General features: G+C 42.8%; 1 protein-coding gene across 4 annotated transcripts in view; it reads right to left on the bottom strand.

Annotated features, from left to right (window-relative positions):
• Nucleotides 1-7,900: 7,900 nt before the first annotated feature.
• Nucleotides 7,901-14,147, bottom strand: part of PC (pyruvate carboxylase) — a 1,188,093-nt gene continuing 1,181,846 nt past the window's right edge. For all 4 annotated transcript variants that reach the window (XM_030220280.1, XM_030220278.1, XM_030220277.1 and 1 more), the window contains one exon: nt 7,901-8,670. In XM_030220280.1, coding sequence (XP_030076140.1) covers nt 8,422-8,670 — 249 coding nt within the window. In that variant the 3' untranslated portion in view covers nt 7,901-8,421. The remainder of the gene's footprint in view (nt 8,671-14,147) is intronic.

The raw sequence follows: 14,147 nt of genomic DNA, 5'->3' as shown, positions 1-14,147 counted from the left end.
GGGGCGCATCCCCCCTGTTTTCTTTTCCACAAGGAAGTACCTGGAATAGAATCCCTGCCCTTCCTGCCCGGGTGGCACGGGCTCGACCGCATTGGCGCTGAGAAGGGCGGAGAGTTCCTCTGCAAGTACCTGCTTGTGCTGGGAGCTGAAGGATTGGGCTCCCGGTGGGCAATTTGGTGGAGTGGAGGCCAAATTCAGGGTGTATCCGCACCGCACTATTTGGAGAACCCACTGGTCGGAGGTTATCAGAGGCCACCTTAGGTGAAAAACTTTCAACCTCCCTCCGACCGGCAGGTCGTCCGGTACGGACACTTTGATGGCGGCTATGTTCCCATGGATCCAGTCAAAAGCCCGTCCCCGGCTTTTGCTGTGGAGGCGCAGGGGGCTGCTTAGGCACACGCTGTTGACGGAAACGAGCGCGCTGGGACTGTCCCTGTGCCTGAGGAGGCCTTCGGGCCGGCTGGGTGTACCTACGCTTGTTGTAGGCATAGGGTGCAGCCTGCCTGGCCCGGGAAAAACGTCCACCTGCTGAGGTGGATGCTGAAGGCGCCCGGTGGGAGAGCTTGTCGAGGGCGGTTTCCCGCTGGTGTAGTTGGTCCACCAACTGCTCGACCTTCTCGCCGAAAATATTATCCCCCCGGCAAGGGACATCCGCCAGCCGTTGCTGGGTGCGGTTGTCCAGGTCAGAGGCACGCAGCCATGAGAGTCTGCGCATCACTATACCTTGGGCCGCAGTTCGGGATGCCACATCACAGGTGTCATAGATACCCCTGGACAGGAATTTTCTGCACGCCTTCAGCTGCCTGACCACCTCCTGAAAAGGCCTGGACTGCTCCGGAGGGAGCTTGTCGACCAGGTCCGCCAGTTGCTTCACATTGTTCCGCACGTGAATGCTCGTGTAGAGCTGGTACGACTGGATGCGGGTCATGAGCATGGAAGATTGGTAGGCCTTCCTCCCAAACGAGTCCAGAGTGCGAGACTCCCGCCCCGGGGGCGCCGAGGCGGTATCCCTCGAACTCCATGCTCTCTTGAGAGCAGAGTCCACGACCGCCGAGTCATGAGGCAATTGGGGCCGCATCAACTCTGGGTCAGACTGGATCCTGTATTGGGACTCCGCTTTCTTGGGGATGGTGGGGTTAGATAAGGGCTTCAGCCAGTTCCGAAGCAGTGTCTCTTTGAGGACATTGTGCAACGGCACCGTGGAAGACTCTCTAGGTGGTGATGGATAGTCGAGGACCTTGAGCATCTCAGCCCTCAGCTCATCCACAGAGACCAAGGGGAAGGGAATGCAAATAGACATGTCCCTGACGAAGGAGGCGAAGGAGAGGCTCTCAGGAGGCGAGAGCTTCCTCTCCGGTGAAGGAGTGGGGTCGGAGGGAAGGCCCTCAGACTCCTCTGAGGAGAAATATCTGGGGTCCTCCTCCTCCCCCCACGAGGCCTCTTCTTTGGTGTCGGACATGAGCTCTTGCAGCTCTGACCTGAACCGGGCCCGTCTCGACTCGAGGAACCATGTCCTCGATGGTGGCGTCGAGCGGTGGACTCCCGCGTCGGCGGGGATGAAGCTCCCTCCATCGACGTCGATGGGGATTCCACCTGCGTGGCGGTCGACACCGGTGCCGCAAGCGGCGTCGGTGTCGGAGGCCTTGGCATCGGGCTGGAGCACACCGGCGCCTCCATCAACGGCACCGGGGGCGCAAGCACCCCCAGTGCCGGCAAAGCCTGGCGCATCAGCCCTTCCAAAATCCCTGAAAGGATGGCTCGGAGGCACTCGTCAAGGCCCGCTGTCGGGAAAGGCAGGGGGCCGGTGTGGGTGTCGGAAGCTGCTCGGGTCCAGGAGATGGTACCAAAGCACCCATGGACTGACGCAGCGATACCTCTTCGACCGAGGGGGAACGCTCCTCTCGGCACTGCCGCTTCCTCGGCGTCGAGTCATCTCTGGAGGCGCCAGAGCTGGTGGTCCCATGCGCCGTGGGCCACCGATGACGGTGCTTTTTGGCTTTCTTTCGGTGCCTGTCATCGGCGCTGGGTGGTAGAGATGAAGAGGAGGTAGAACCCCCCGGCCTTGAGGAATCGGGTCTGACAGGGTTCGGTCCCGATGGCCCTGGGTAGAGGGAGTGGCCGGGGCCGATTGCCCATGCGGCCGCTCACCCCCGCCGTCGCCGGCAGACCGGCGGGCCAACGGTACCTGTACTCCTGGGGTCGGTGCCATCGTCGGTGCCGATTTCGTCGACATCGGTACCGGTACCGAAGATCCGGCCGTCGACACCGATGCCGTCGAGGGGCCAGCGCAAGTTCCAAAAAGACGGTCCTGAAGAACTTGCCTCGCCACCTGTGTCCGCTTCTGCAAGCTGAGACACAAGATGCACGTCTTGGTATTATGCTCCGGCCCAAGGCACTGGAGGCACCAAGCGTGGGTATCGGTTTGCGAGATCTGCCGGCCACACTGACCACACTTCTTGAATCCACTTGGGACCTTCGAAGACATCGACGGAAAAATCGCGTCGGCGAAATCAAAGTCGTCTATGGTGGCAGTGAAAAGCACACCCGAAAATAAACAACCGCGCGGCCACAAGGCCGCAACGAGGCGCCCCTGCAGCTAAAGACGACGAGGGGACAACTTTTTTTTTTTGGAGGAAAAAGAAACGCGAACGCGTACAAAAGAAAGAGAAAAAACTCAGAAAAAAAACTCATCCGGTTTCCGGGGCTGACAGAGAGAGAGAGAGACGATAACACGTCTCTCTCCAGCGCGGAATCAAAAAAAACTGAGCGGGAATGGTCGCGCACGGGCGGGAATACGGCCACGCATGCGCGGTGGGCGTGCCCTGCGTGCGGGACCGCCCACAAAGTTTTGTTCCAGTTGGTGGGGGCTGCCGTGGATGTCAACCCAGTCGTGAGAACAAGCAGCCTGCTTGTCCTCGGAGAATGAGCAGTTCACATCCTACAGCAGCTATAAATACAATTAGAAGATGAAACAAGGCAAATGAGTGTCATTGGATTCAAAAATCCTTATGAGTCCAGTGAAAATTAATCCATTGTACATTTGGAACTAGGTTTAGTGTGTTTCTCTTTCCTTTGGTATTCTTTGACGTTCTTCACACATCAAGCAGCAACCATAGGAATTCCAGCAGCAACATTTTTCAGACTAAGAAAAACAATTGTTAATCAATGAAAAGACTTGGTACAGTTTTCCCAACACTGGCAAAAAAGCAGGCCGAGCACAATTTCATATTTATTTTAATGCCAACACAGATGGAAAAAAAAGGTATTAGAACATAAGTCTTTAATAGAATGCAATAAACAATTTTTGTGTTATGTTTTACTTAAGACTAGCTTGACAAATGAACCTCCTCAAAATGTGATACTTGAGTAATGAGGCATGGGAAATGATTCTGATTAATTATGGAAAACCCCACCTGGAATGTACAGGATCAGGTGCAGTAGTGGGAGGTACTGAAGCCAAGCAAACAGTAATTTTATCTTTGAATTGCTTTTACATGGGAAAATTATAAGACCACAGATTGGTACCCCATTACATGTCCTTTTTGTGATCTATCAATCCAGAGGCACAGAATGTAAAGCATGGGTCTTGCCTAGTCTTTGACATCAATCTCAATCTGATGAGTGAAGTCATTTTCAGCAGCAGTTTCCTTGCTGCATATGTTATTCTACAAAACAACACTCCTAAAGACATGATGCTTAATGGTAGGGATGACAGGCTTGATGTTCAAGATATTCTCTGGGCCAAAAACAATTCTTTTAGCTATGCTAGAAAGTTTGTGTTACTAAAATCTGCCTGGTCCTATGCCACATAAGAAACAAATCTCCACAAGAATATACAGTATATAACATAGCAAAAATGACTCAAAAATCAGTGGACGATGCGCCAGATGATTAAACCTGTTTATTAAAGGATGAACAAGACTTGACACGGCTGTGTTTCAGCCGACTAGGGCCTGCATCAGGAATCTATTCCAAGAGATCATAAAAAAGATAATGAATGGTACATATCAAATCATAAATATTCAAATCAGCTTAAAATATAAAAATAAAAATAATAATGAACTTTGACATAGTTTTACAAAATATTGTGAAAATAATAAAAAGATAAGACTAGATTTTAATACAATTTCCCAATTGGAAAATGACATTGCTGTATAAACAAAATCTCCCAAAAGGTGTATATAAAAAGAATGCACATATATAAAATATATAAATACCTCTTGTAAAATCATCCACTTGAAATATCTAATAGAAAAATATATCGAATTAAAATATGACAACACAAATCAATACATGAATATACAATATATACAAAAGCTTCTAATCTCAAATAAAGGTCAAACACATGGACACACATTAAACAAAAAATGTTATAAGAAAGACGTTGCAAACAATACAGATTAAATTGTGAAAACCTGACAAAATGACAAGTTAAATTGTAATGGTGAAGATTAATGAAAATTAGAGATGCTATATGTACTCAAGGCAAATATTTTTATTATATGGCAATACACCTTTTGGGAGATTTTGTTTATACAGCAATATCAAAAAACTAATGAATGCACTCTTGCTATACACTCTGTGAGAAATTGCACAATACTGATATATATCATATACTTTATAAACTAGCCTCAATAGCCCAGGGAACCATTAATTAGGACTCCACTGAATTGGCCTGTATCATGGGCTCCTCCTCCTTTCCGAAAAAACATCCACAAGTAACAAAAAACTCCCTACATAAGGAAGAAAAGGATCTTGTGAATAAAAAACGGATGGAGGGGTATTTTAATGATCTACTTCAAATATCAATATGACTATAAGTGCATTATATCACAGAGAGTATTGAATGGAAGTAAAGAAAAAGTATGTATGATCACTTCGCAGTCCTCTTAAGGCTATATACTGAAGCAATATTCAAACAGAGAACCTTCATTCATTCATTCATTGCTTGATTAGAATCTTTTTTTCATGTTGAAATAAACCACTTATCTTAAAACCTGGGAATATTGTCACTTCTATCCATCAGAGACAATCCATCCAAAGTAATTATAACCGGTTCTCAACTCTAGTTTAAATCCTTCAGTCCGATATAGTTCCGGTTGCGAAGTGAAATACTCAAACGTAGGAGCTGCTAGAGCAGTAAAATCTGCTCAGCCATGATGTCTTCTTAATTTTCTCGACAGCAAGGGACCCCACTGTTTCGCGTTCTTCGTCAGGAGAAATATACAAAAACAATTAAATGTATTTCTTTTCTATCCATCGCGAACCTCGGTTCAGAACATGGCGGCTATTAATATAGAACGCCAACATTAGTAGCTCCACCCAGTGGGAGTTCCGTGATTATTTCAAACAACCAATCACTGAACTAACCTACTTATATCCTATTGTCCAATCACTTCTGTTGAAAGATTTAAAGTGATACAATCATCATTACGGAAGGTTAATATAAATTTTGTTATACTGTATAGTTTGAAATTGCTTTAAAAAAAGTCTTAAATGTCCATGAGGAATTGTCACTCTTTATGATTGTTAACAAGTTACAATAAAGAATATATGTACACACATGTATGGAAAAAATTTTTTTCTTTTTCTCTTCGGATGATAATATATTCTGAGAATACACCTTTTTAACATTAAAAAAATGCTTCCCATTCCATCGGTCCGTTTAAACCTTCTGGATAAACAGTTTGCAAATAATAAATCCATTTCTGCTCCTTTTGATGTAAAACACGAGAAACATCCCCTCTTCTGTTGTTATTTATTAGTTGCTCAATAATTAGACAACGTAGCTGTTCAAATTTATGATTCCTTTCTATACAATGTTTAGCCAGAGGCATATATACAGCAATGTCATTTTCCAATTGGGAAATTGTATTAAAGTTTGGTCTTATCTTTTTATTATTTTCACAATATTTTGTAAAACTGTGTCAAACTTCATTATTATTATTTTTATGTTTTAAGCTGGTTTGAACATTTATGATTTGATATGTATGTACCATTCATTATCTTTTTTATGATCTCTTGGAATAGATTCCTGATGCAGGCCTAGTAGGCTGAAACACAGCTGTGTCGAGTCTTGGTCATCCTTTAATAAACAGTTTTAATCATCTGGAGCGTCGTCCACTGATTTTTGAGTCACCTATGCCAAATAAAACAGCCTGTTTAAACTCTAGCTCGGGAAGCAAGGAGAACTACTTCAAAGTAGGCCATAGAAAATTTCTGGCTGAAGATTCAGGATACTGACCTTAGGGCAAAGGCAAAGTGTAAACCACAGCATTACCAGCTGAAACATACAGTCAAGCTCAGGGCATTAGAGCATCCTTTGCTCTTCTTATAATACAAAAACCCTTTCTGGTGTTTTTTTTCCCTGCTACTAATTTGCTTTTAGTATAACTTTGAATTTTATTCTCAGGTGAAAGAGGAAATAAAGTGAGGAAAATAAAGAGGAAAGGAAAGAGGCAAAGAATGAAATAGGAATGAAGAGAGATTTTCTGCTGTTGCATGTATATAGATACAAGACAGAACTGCATGTACTCCTTGATCTAAGCAAATTAAAGTTTCACCCTTCCAAAGATGTCCTTATTATATTCAGTAGAACACACATTCCTTAGAAGAGACCTGGGAACTCACTGTCCACTCTTTAAAAAAAAGGGGATTTAGGGTAAGGGTTACATGCATGCTTTTCTCTTCCTGGAACATGAACACCTGCTGAGCAATTTATTTTTGACTAGTTACAACCAAAGTAAATTTAAAGTAGCTACAGAGTAGCACAGAACGGCTTATGTTATCTCCAAACTAGTGTTTCTCATTGTTAGCAGAAGTGGTGGTCAGCATAGGCGCACGGTATAAGAGGCTTAGACAGGCTAAGCCTCCCCTGCTGTGCTCTGAGAGGTTTAAATTGTTGATTTACCTCCATCCTCACAGCAGGAGCTGCAGTGAAAGCCCTCTAGCCTTGTGTAACCAATTGTAGAAATTGGTTTATGGTTTGTTTACCTTACTGCTGGGAGAGCAGGGGGAGGGGGGGTTGGCTGGGTTGCCAGGGAGATATTTAAGGAGGATGACTTCCTGACCTGCACTGAGAACAGATAGCAGCAGAATCGGACAACCAGACAACAAAGGTAGAAAAGATCATTTTATTTTCATTATAGTGTTTGGAATATGTCCACTTTGAGAATCAGGTGCTCAACATTAAAAGTTTATATTTATTTACTTATTTATGGCATTTTATCCCACATTAAACATGAATTAGGGTGTTTTGTGGCTCTACATGAGAATTGTGATGATATAATCCCTTGTTTCATATTGTTGACGGTCTGCATTTTCCGTATGGGTGGTATATTGGTGTATTAGGTCTGCCCAGTGTAATATTTATGGTACAGTAAGGTTCTGAGTGTGTTTTTGCGCAAAGTTGTGCATAGTGTTTTGCAGTTGAGCGATTGTGGTTAGTATATGCTTTGAGCAACCACTTTATTCTTTGACATATGATACATATCTAATATCTAAATTTAATAAAAGGAATTAATTGTGACTTTTATTTTTATTTATTTATTTTCTTCTGTGTGTTATCAGACAATTATGGATTTAAGCTCCACCCCTGGCCCCACCCCCTTTAGCTTCCCCAAACAGTTGAGCCACCGACCGCCTATGGTGCTCAGCACTTTCTTCTCCTGTTGCTGTGGGCAAGTGTTGAGACAGTGAGGTCTGACAGATTGTACAACGTTTCCAATTTCCTGCTAGCCGAGACCTACATTCCTTTACTTTTCTCTGACCTGTGATGAGAATTCTCTCTCTATTTTCCAGCAACTTCTATATTAAGCAGCCCTTGACCATCAAGTATGGATTTCTTAAAAATCATCTCTCTATATGAAATAACAATTACACAGTTATGAACAAACATCTGAACACATCCCCTCTCTTAAGGCTTTACTTTATTTGCCATAATTAGTTCCAATTCTGAGCCAACTCGGGCTCTGTGAACACTGTTCCCATGCCTTCTCATGCAAGTTACCAAGTAAATCTGACAGTTTTATTTCTGACATGATTGCTGCAAAGATCTTTGTCAGTCTCAGCCTAAAAGGAAATCATATGCTGATGATATGATGGATGCCAAAGTCTAAAGCTATTTTGTCCTCGGTAAATTTGGGAGGGTCAATGGCTCTATAATATTTTTTGTAGATTACAAGATGCAAGCTGCTCAAATTCCTTTCATTGAGTTTTTATTATGGTACATTATGGGACTTGTAGTTTCAACAAATAACTTGGAATGCAGTGAGGAGGTACAGCTGATATAGTTTGTTTAACTTTGTTTTCTAGTATTGTTGGTGGTACATAAACATAGCTGCTACCCTTGGCACAGAATGTGGGAGAGGATATGTCCAGGAAAGTGAAAAGATAGGAAGAGAATGAAAGATGATAAACTCTTCACTCTATTTCTAGGATGAGATCATCGCCCTCCAGGTGCATGTCAGGTTTCACAAACACCTTCTTGATGGTGCCAGACATGGGCGAGTTGACCACAGTCTCCATCTTCATTGCACTGAGGACGCAGAGTGGCTGGCCTTTTTCTATCTTGCCACCTTCTTTTACATTGATATCAATGACTTTACCAGGCATGGGGGCACCAATCTGACCTTTCACATCTTTTAGGGCTTTGGGGTGGAAGTGCATCTCCTGCAACAAAAGATGGAGAAGAGTTTTAGAAAGAAAACCTATGTAAATGGTACACAGTCAAGGATATGAACTCTTGCTCTTCAAACAGACCACAGTAACCTGAGTTACCCTAACGATATTGTTATAATACCTTTTTTCACAAAGATATCCAATTTCTTTTTAAATATATGGGATTTTTTGAATGGTATGATCACTGTATCTCAACTGCACTCTGAACAAATTCTAGATGAAAGAAGAGTGGGTATTCAGTTTGAGTTTGGTAGCGGTCTTCTTTCTGACATAGCTGACCAGTATGACAATCTCCATGACAGAAAAAACATATCTGGACCAAATAGACAAATACAGAATATGACAGCACAGAATAAAAGCAAATACCTTTCCTACTAAAGACCATCTGTTATTGCCCTTAGAAAATATTGTCTGAAAGGGATCATTTGGTCCATCCAGTCTGTCCACTGTGCTGTCATAAGTCTAACTTGATCTTTGGTCTTCTCCTTTCCCTTTTCCACTAAGGTCTCTTTAGGTTATTCAAAAGTTTTAGCTGGGTAAATCTTCCTAGTTGAAAACATGGCCCCTTTAACTTGCTATATTTGTGCAAATGGAGAGGGAGTGATACTGAGCACTGATGGTGGCAGTCACACTGTAGCCAAGCTCTGCCAGCTTTTCTGAAAATTAATTAACACCTATATGTAGTGTTAATTGATTGTGTTACTCACCCCACAAATTGTATTTTAATAGCCAGACAGGTGGAAATACTGCCTTACTGCATTAAAGATACAGGAGACTGCCAGATCACCAAATTCTAAAAAGACCAGCCAGGCCCAGAGTTTTGTGATGGTACCGAGTCAGAGAGGCCTACTAAGTTGGAGGTAGCCAGGCCATGTGAGAGAGTGCCAGAGGAGATGGCACATTTAGAGCAGGTATTGATTGAAATGAAAGCCATGCGCTCTGAATTTATAGAAGAGTTGCATGAGGTTAAGAGCAGTATTACAGAATTGGAGACAAAATTGGAGGAGCTCGCACCAATGTTTCCCTCTAAGGAGTGGTCTGGTGAGTGCAATTTTTTTTGTGTGTAAGCAACAAGTTTTGTTTGTGGAAATCCTTTTTATTAAATTCAACATAAGTCAACAGTACAAGTGATATAAATTCAACAATATAGTCTCGCAAAGATATTCAATAAGCCCCCTCCTCCATCTATCCCTCTCTTGTTTTATGTACCACAGAAGGTTATTCAACCAAACTCCATTTGGTTCAGGAGATGGCTACGGGCTGCGGGACGGAGCGTGGACTAAAAGGACTTCCATCAATGCTGAAAATGTTTTCCTTTAACAGAAGAATTGTCTTCAATATCACGCCTCTCCAGGGAGAGTAAAGTGATCATTTGAGATCGCCAGGCAGACAGGGTCGGTGTCCGAGAATCATGCCAATAAAATAGAATGACCTTTTTAGTCAAAAGTACTAGGCTTCTAAGAAATCCCAACAATCCTGGGTAGGTGGGAGAAGACAAACCATAGTCTTCAAATAAAATCTTAGGATCTAATCTGATTGAAACGGACCATTGTGAATGTATTGTCTGTTTTAATTGGCTGCAAAAGTCCTTGATCTTCAGGCAGAACCAAAATATACGATCCAGGGTCGCCTGCCAGCACAATAAAGTGAAATAAATAAACGTAATACAAATTTGTATTGTAACTCACAGAATAACGCATTAGGAGTATGGTTCCTTGTGGAATGGAGAGTGTGTTGAATATGAGCCATGGTGAGAGGTGTTTGTAAGTCAGTTGTCCATTGGTGTGCCAGGCGAGCATAATCCAGCTCTTCAGATGAGTATTGCAAATACTTATGGTGGTATGCCAAAGGAACCATATTTTGTGAGCTCAGTGTGAGAGCTTTGTTCAATGTTTCATGCATGTCTTCACACAGATTTTCCCCAAGGCAGCTGGCGCACATAATGAGCTAATTGAAAATACGCATATCTGTCTCCAGGGGGTAAGTTATGTTTGGCACTCAGGGGAAGATTCTCCAAAAAATCGTTAGAGCCATAAAAGATAGGAAATGGAGTTGTACGAACGAACTCTGTTAACAAACAGAGCCGTCTGAGAGTCAGTGTAGAGGGCCTCTACCACTCTATAAAACCATCCAGAAATACCCACATAAGACAAAGTTTCGTATGAAAACAGCCATTTCACTCGGTCAAATGCATGCTCCACATCCAGGCTCGCCACTAACAAAGGGATGCCCTGCTGCTTACAGTAGGTCATAGCTAGTAGTACTTTGTGAACATTTAAAACAGACCCTTTACAAATCCAGTCTGATCATTACTACTACAACTACTATTAAACATTTCTATAGCGCTATTAGACTTGCGCAGCGCTGTACAAATTAACATGAAAAGACAGTCTCTGCTCAACAGAGCTTACAATCTAAATTGGACAGACGAATAGACAGCTAGAGGTGGGGAAATTGCAGTGGAAGGGGTGATAAGTGAGGGTGTTGAGTAAGAGAGTCATGGTTAGGAGTCGATCATGATGTATTATGGCTAGCAATCCCAGTGCCAACCACGTGGACAAAATTCTGGAAAGGATTTTCATATCTACATTGATTAATGATATGGAACAATAACTCCCTAGATGTTCATGGGGTCTACCCAGTTTAGGAATGAGAGTTATCAACGCTGTGTTTGCATGGGCTGGAAACTTCCTTGATGTTATAACTGCTTCATAGTAGTCTAGTAACAGTATCAAAAGCTGTATTTTTATTTATTTGTTACATTTGTATCCCACATTTTCCCACCTATTCGCAGGCTCAATGTGGCTTACATAATACCGTTGTGGCGTTCGCCAGTTCCGGTATGAACAAATACAAGGTGTTAGTGTGGTAGGATTGGGTTCATGTAAGGTAGGTATAATGGGGAATTTATGGAGGAAAAGGGAAGTTGAGATGTGTCCATTCCGATCTTTGGTTTTGTTGTGTTGCAGGTACTCAGGCTTTTATGTTGGGTTGGTGGGATATGCTTTTCTGAACAGGTGTGTTTTTAGTTCTTTCCGGAAATTTAGGTGGTCGTACGTTGTTTTTACTACTTTTGGCCATGCGTTCCATAGTTGTGCACTTAAATAGGAAAAGCTGGATGCATACGTTGATTTGTATTTGAGTCATTTGCTGCTTGGGTAATGAAGATTTAGGTATGTTCTTGCTGATCTTATTGTGTTTCCGGTTGGAAGGTCTATGAGGTCTGTCATGTATCCCGGGGCTTCGCCATAGATAATCTTATGAACCCAGGTGCAGATTTTAAAAGCGACATGTTCTTTGATTGGGAGCCAGTGCAGTTTTTCTCGGAGTGGTTTGGCGCTTTCAAAACGTGTTTTTCCAAATATAAGCCTGGCTGCTGTGTTTTGAGCGGTCTAAAGTTTCTTTATAATTTGTTCTTTGCAACCCGCATAGATTCCGTTGCAGTAGTCTACGTGGCTCAATACCATTGATTGTATTAAGTTCCGGAATATTTCCCTTGGGAAGAACGGTTTCACATGTTTAAGTTTCCACATTGAGTGGAACATTTTCTTTATGGTAGAGTTCACTTGGTTCAGTAGTGAGAGGTTTCGGTCAATTGTTACTCCGAGGATTTTCAGGCTGTCTGTGATAGGAAGGGTATAACCTGGGGTGTTTATGTTTGTGGATTTGTATGTGTTGTATTGGGACGAGATGATGAGACAGTGTGTTTTTTCTGTGTTGAGCTTTAATTGGAATGCGTTTGCCCATGAGTCCATGGTGTTCAAACTGAGCTTGATTTCATTGGTGATTTCTGTCAGATCATGTTTGTAGGGGATATATATTGTGATGCCATCAGCATATATGAATGGGTTAAGGCCATGAATGGATAGGGACTTGGCTAGTGGGGTCATCATGAGGTTGAAGAGGATCAGTGATAATGGTGAGCCTTGCGGTACTCCACAGTCTGGTTTCCAAGTTGATGATATGTTTGTGCTAGATTTCACTTGATATGTCCTTGTGGTTTGGAAACCCTTGATCCATTTGAGTGTATTTCCGTTGATACCGAAATAATCTAGGAGTCTTAATAGTATATTATGATTGACCCTGTCGAAAGCACTGGACCTGTCAAATTGTAGGAGAAGTATACTTTTGCCTATTGCTATTTCCTGCTTGAATTTAGTTAAGAGAGTAAGTAGTACTGTTTCGGTGCTGTGTAGGGGTGGAATCCTGATTGAGATTTGTGTAGTATTGTGAATTTGTCTATGTAATCATTAAGTTGTTTGGTTACCAGGCATTCCATTAGTTTGACTACCAGTGGGATAGATGCCACTGGATGATAGTTGGTAATGTCATTTGCTTTCTTCTTGGTGTCTTTTGTTATTGGGGTGAGTAGGATGTTGCCTTTTTCTTTAGGGAAGGTGCCTTGTTGAAGCATGAAGTTTAGGTGGGAAGTGAGGTCTGTTATGAAGTGGTGGGGGGCGGATTTTATTAGGTAGCTGGGGCAGGTATCCAACTGGCAGTGACTGTTGGAGTACCTCTTGATCGCTTGGGTAACTGTATCGGTGGTGAGTAGAGCGAAATTTTACCAGAATCGGTCCGCTGGGTATTCGCCAGTTGATGGGTCCAGTTCGTTGATGAAGTTTTCGATGTCCGTGTTGTCCTGAGGTAGCGTTTTGCGTAAGTTTGTAATTTTTTCGTTGAACTTTTTAGCAAGGTTGTCTGCCGATGGGATGTCAGTATTGGTTGTGGTGATCGGCGTTGTGTCTAGTAATTTGTTCACAAGATGGTATAGTTTCATCGTATTTTTGTAATCCGGCCCTATTTTAGTTTTGTAGTATGACCTTTTGGTTTGTCTTATTGCGTATTTGTATTTCCTTTGTAATTGTTTCCATGCGTAGAGTGAGTGTTCATCTTTTATTTTTTTCCATGCGAGTTCCAGTTTCTTGGATTGTGTTTTTAATGTTTTCAGTTCTTCGTTGAACCACGGTGTCGAATTGTGTCTGCGTGAGGTTCTAGTTTGTAAAGGTGCTATTTCGTCTTTTGTTCCATTCTGACTATAGAATATAGAGTCCGTTTGTGTTGTCCAATTGATATTGTATATTTGAATCCAGAATGTTTCTGCATCTATTTGGCCTCTCATGGTGTAGGATGTGTGTTCCCGTATGTATGGAGAGCATCTTATAGTTTTCGCCCGTGAACCCATCAAGGCCAGAGGCTGAGTGCAAACTAAGATTTCGAATAACCTCTTCTTTAACAGCTATAGGGCCGTTTAGTTGGGACTGAGTCTCTGGAACCAAGTGTGGCATGCCCGATTGGTTCTAATACCGTTGGGCCACTGGAGAAAATTGAGAGAGGAATCTTGTTGTGAATATAACTCACAAAAATAAATAGTAAATATGTCTGCAATTTCATCCATTTTAGACCTCCCCCCCCCCCCCCCCCCCAGGTACGGATTGTAGCAATATAATGCGGCTCTCCCAGTGTCTTAT

Source organism: Microcaecilia unicolor, chromosome 11 (genome assembly GCF_901765095.1).
Source record: "Microcaecilia unicolor chromosome 11, aMicUni1.1, whole genome shotgun sequence".
Classification (NCBI taxonomy): domain Eukaryota; kingdom Metazoa; phylum Chordata; class Amphibia; order Gymnophiona; family Siphonopidae; genus Microcaecilia; species Microcaecilia unicolor.
Note: the sequence above shows the minus strand (reverse complement) of the source record. Positions and strands in the feature narration are given on the sequence as shown.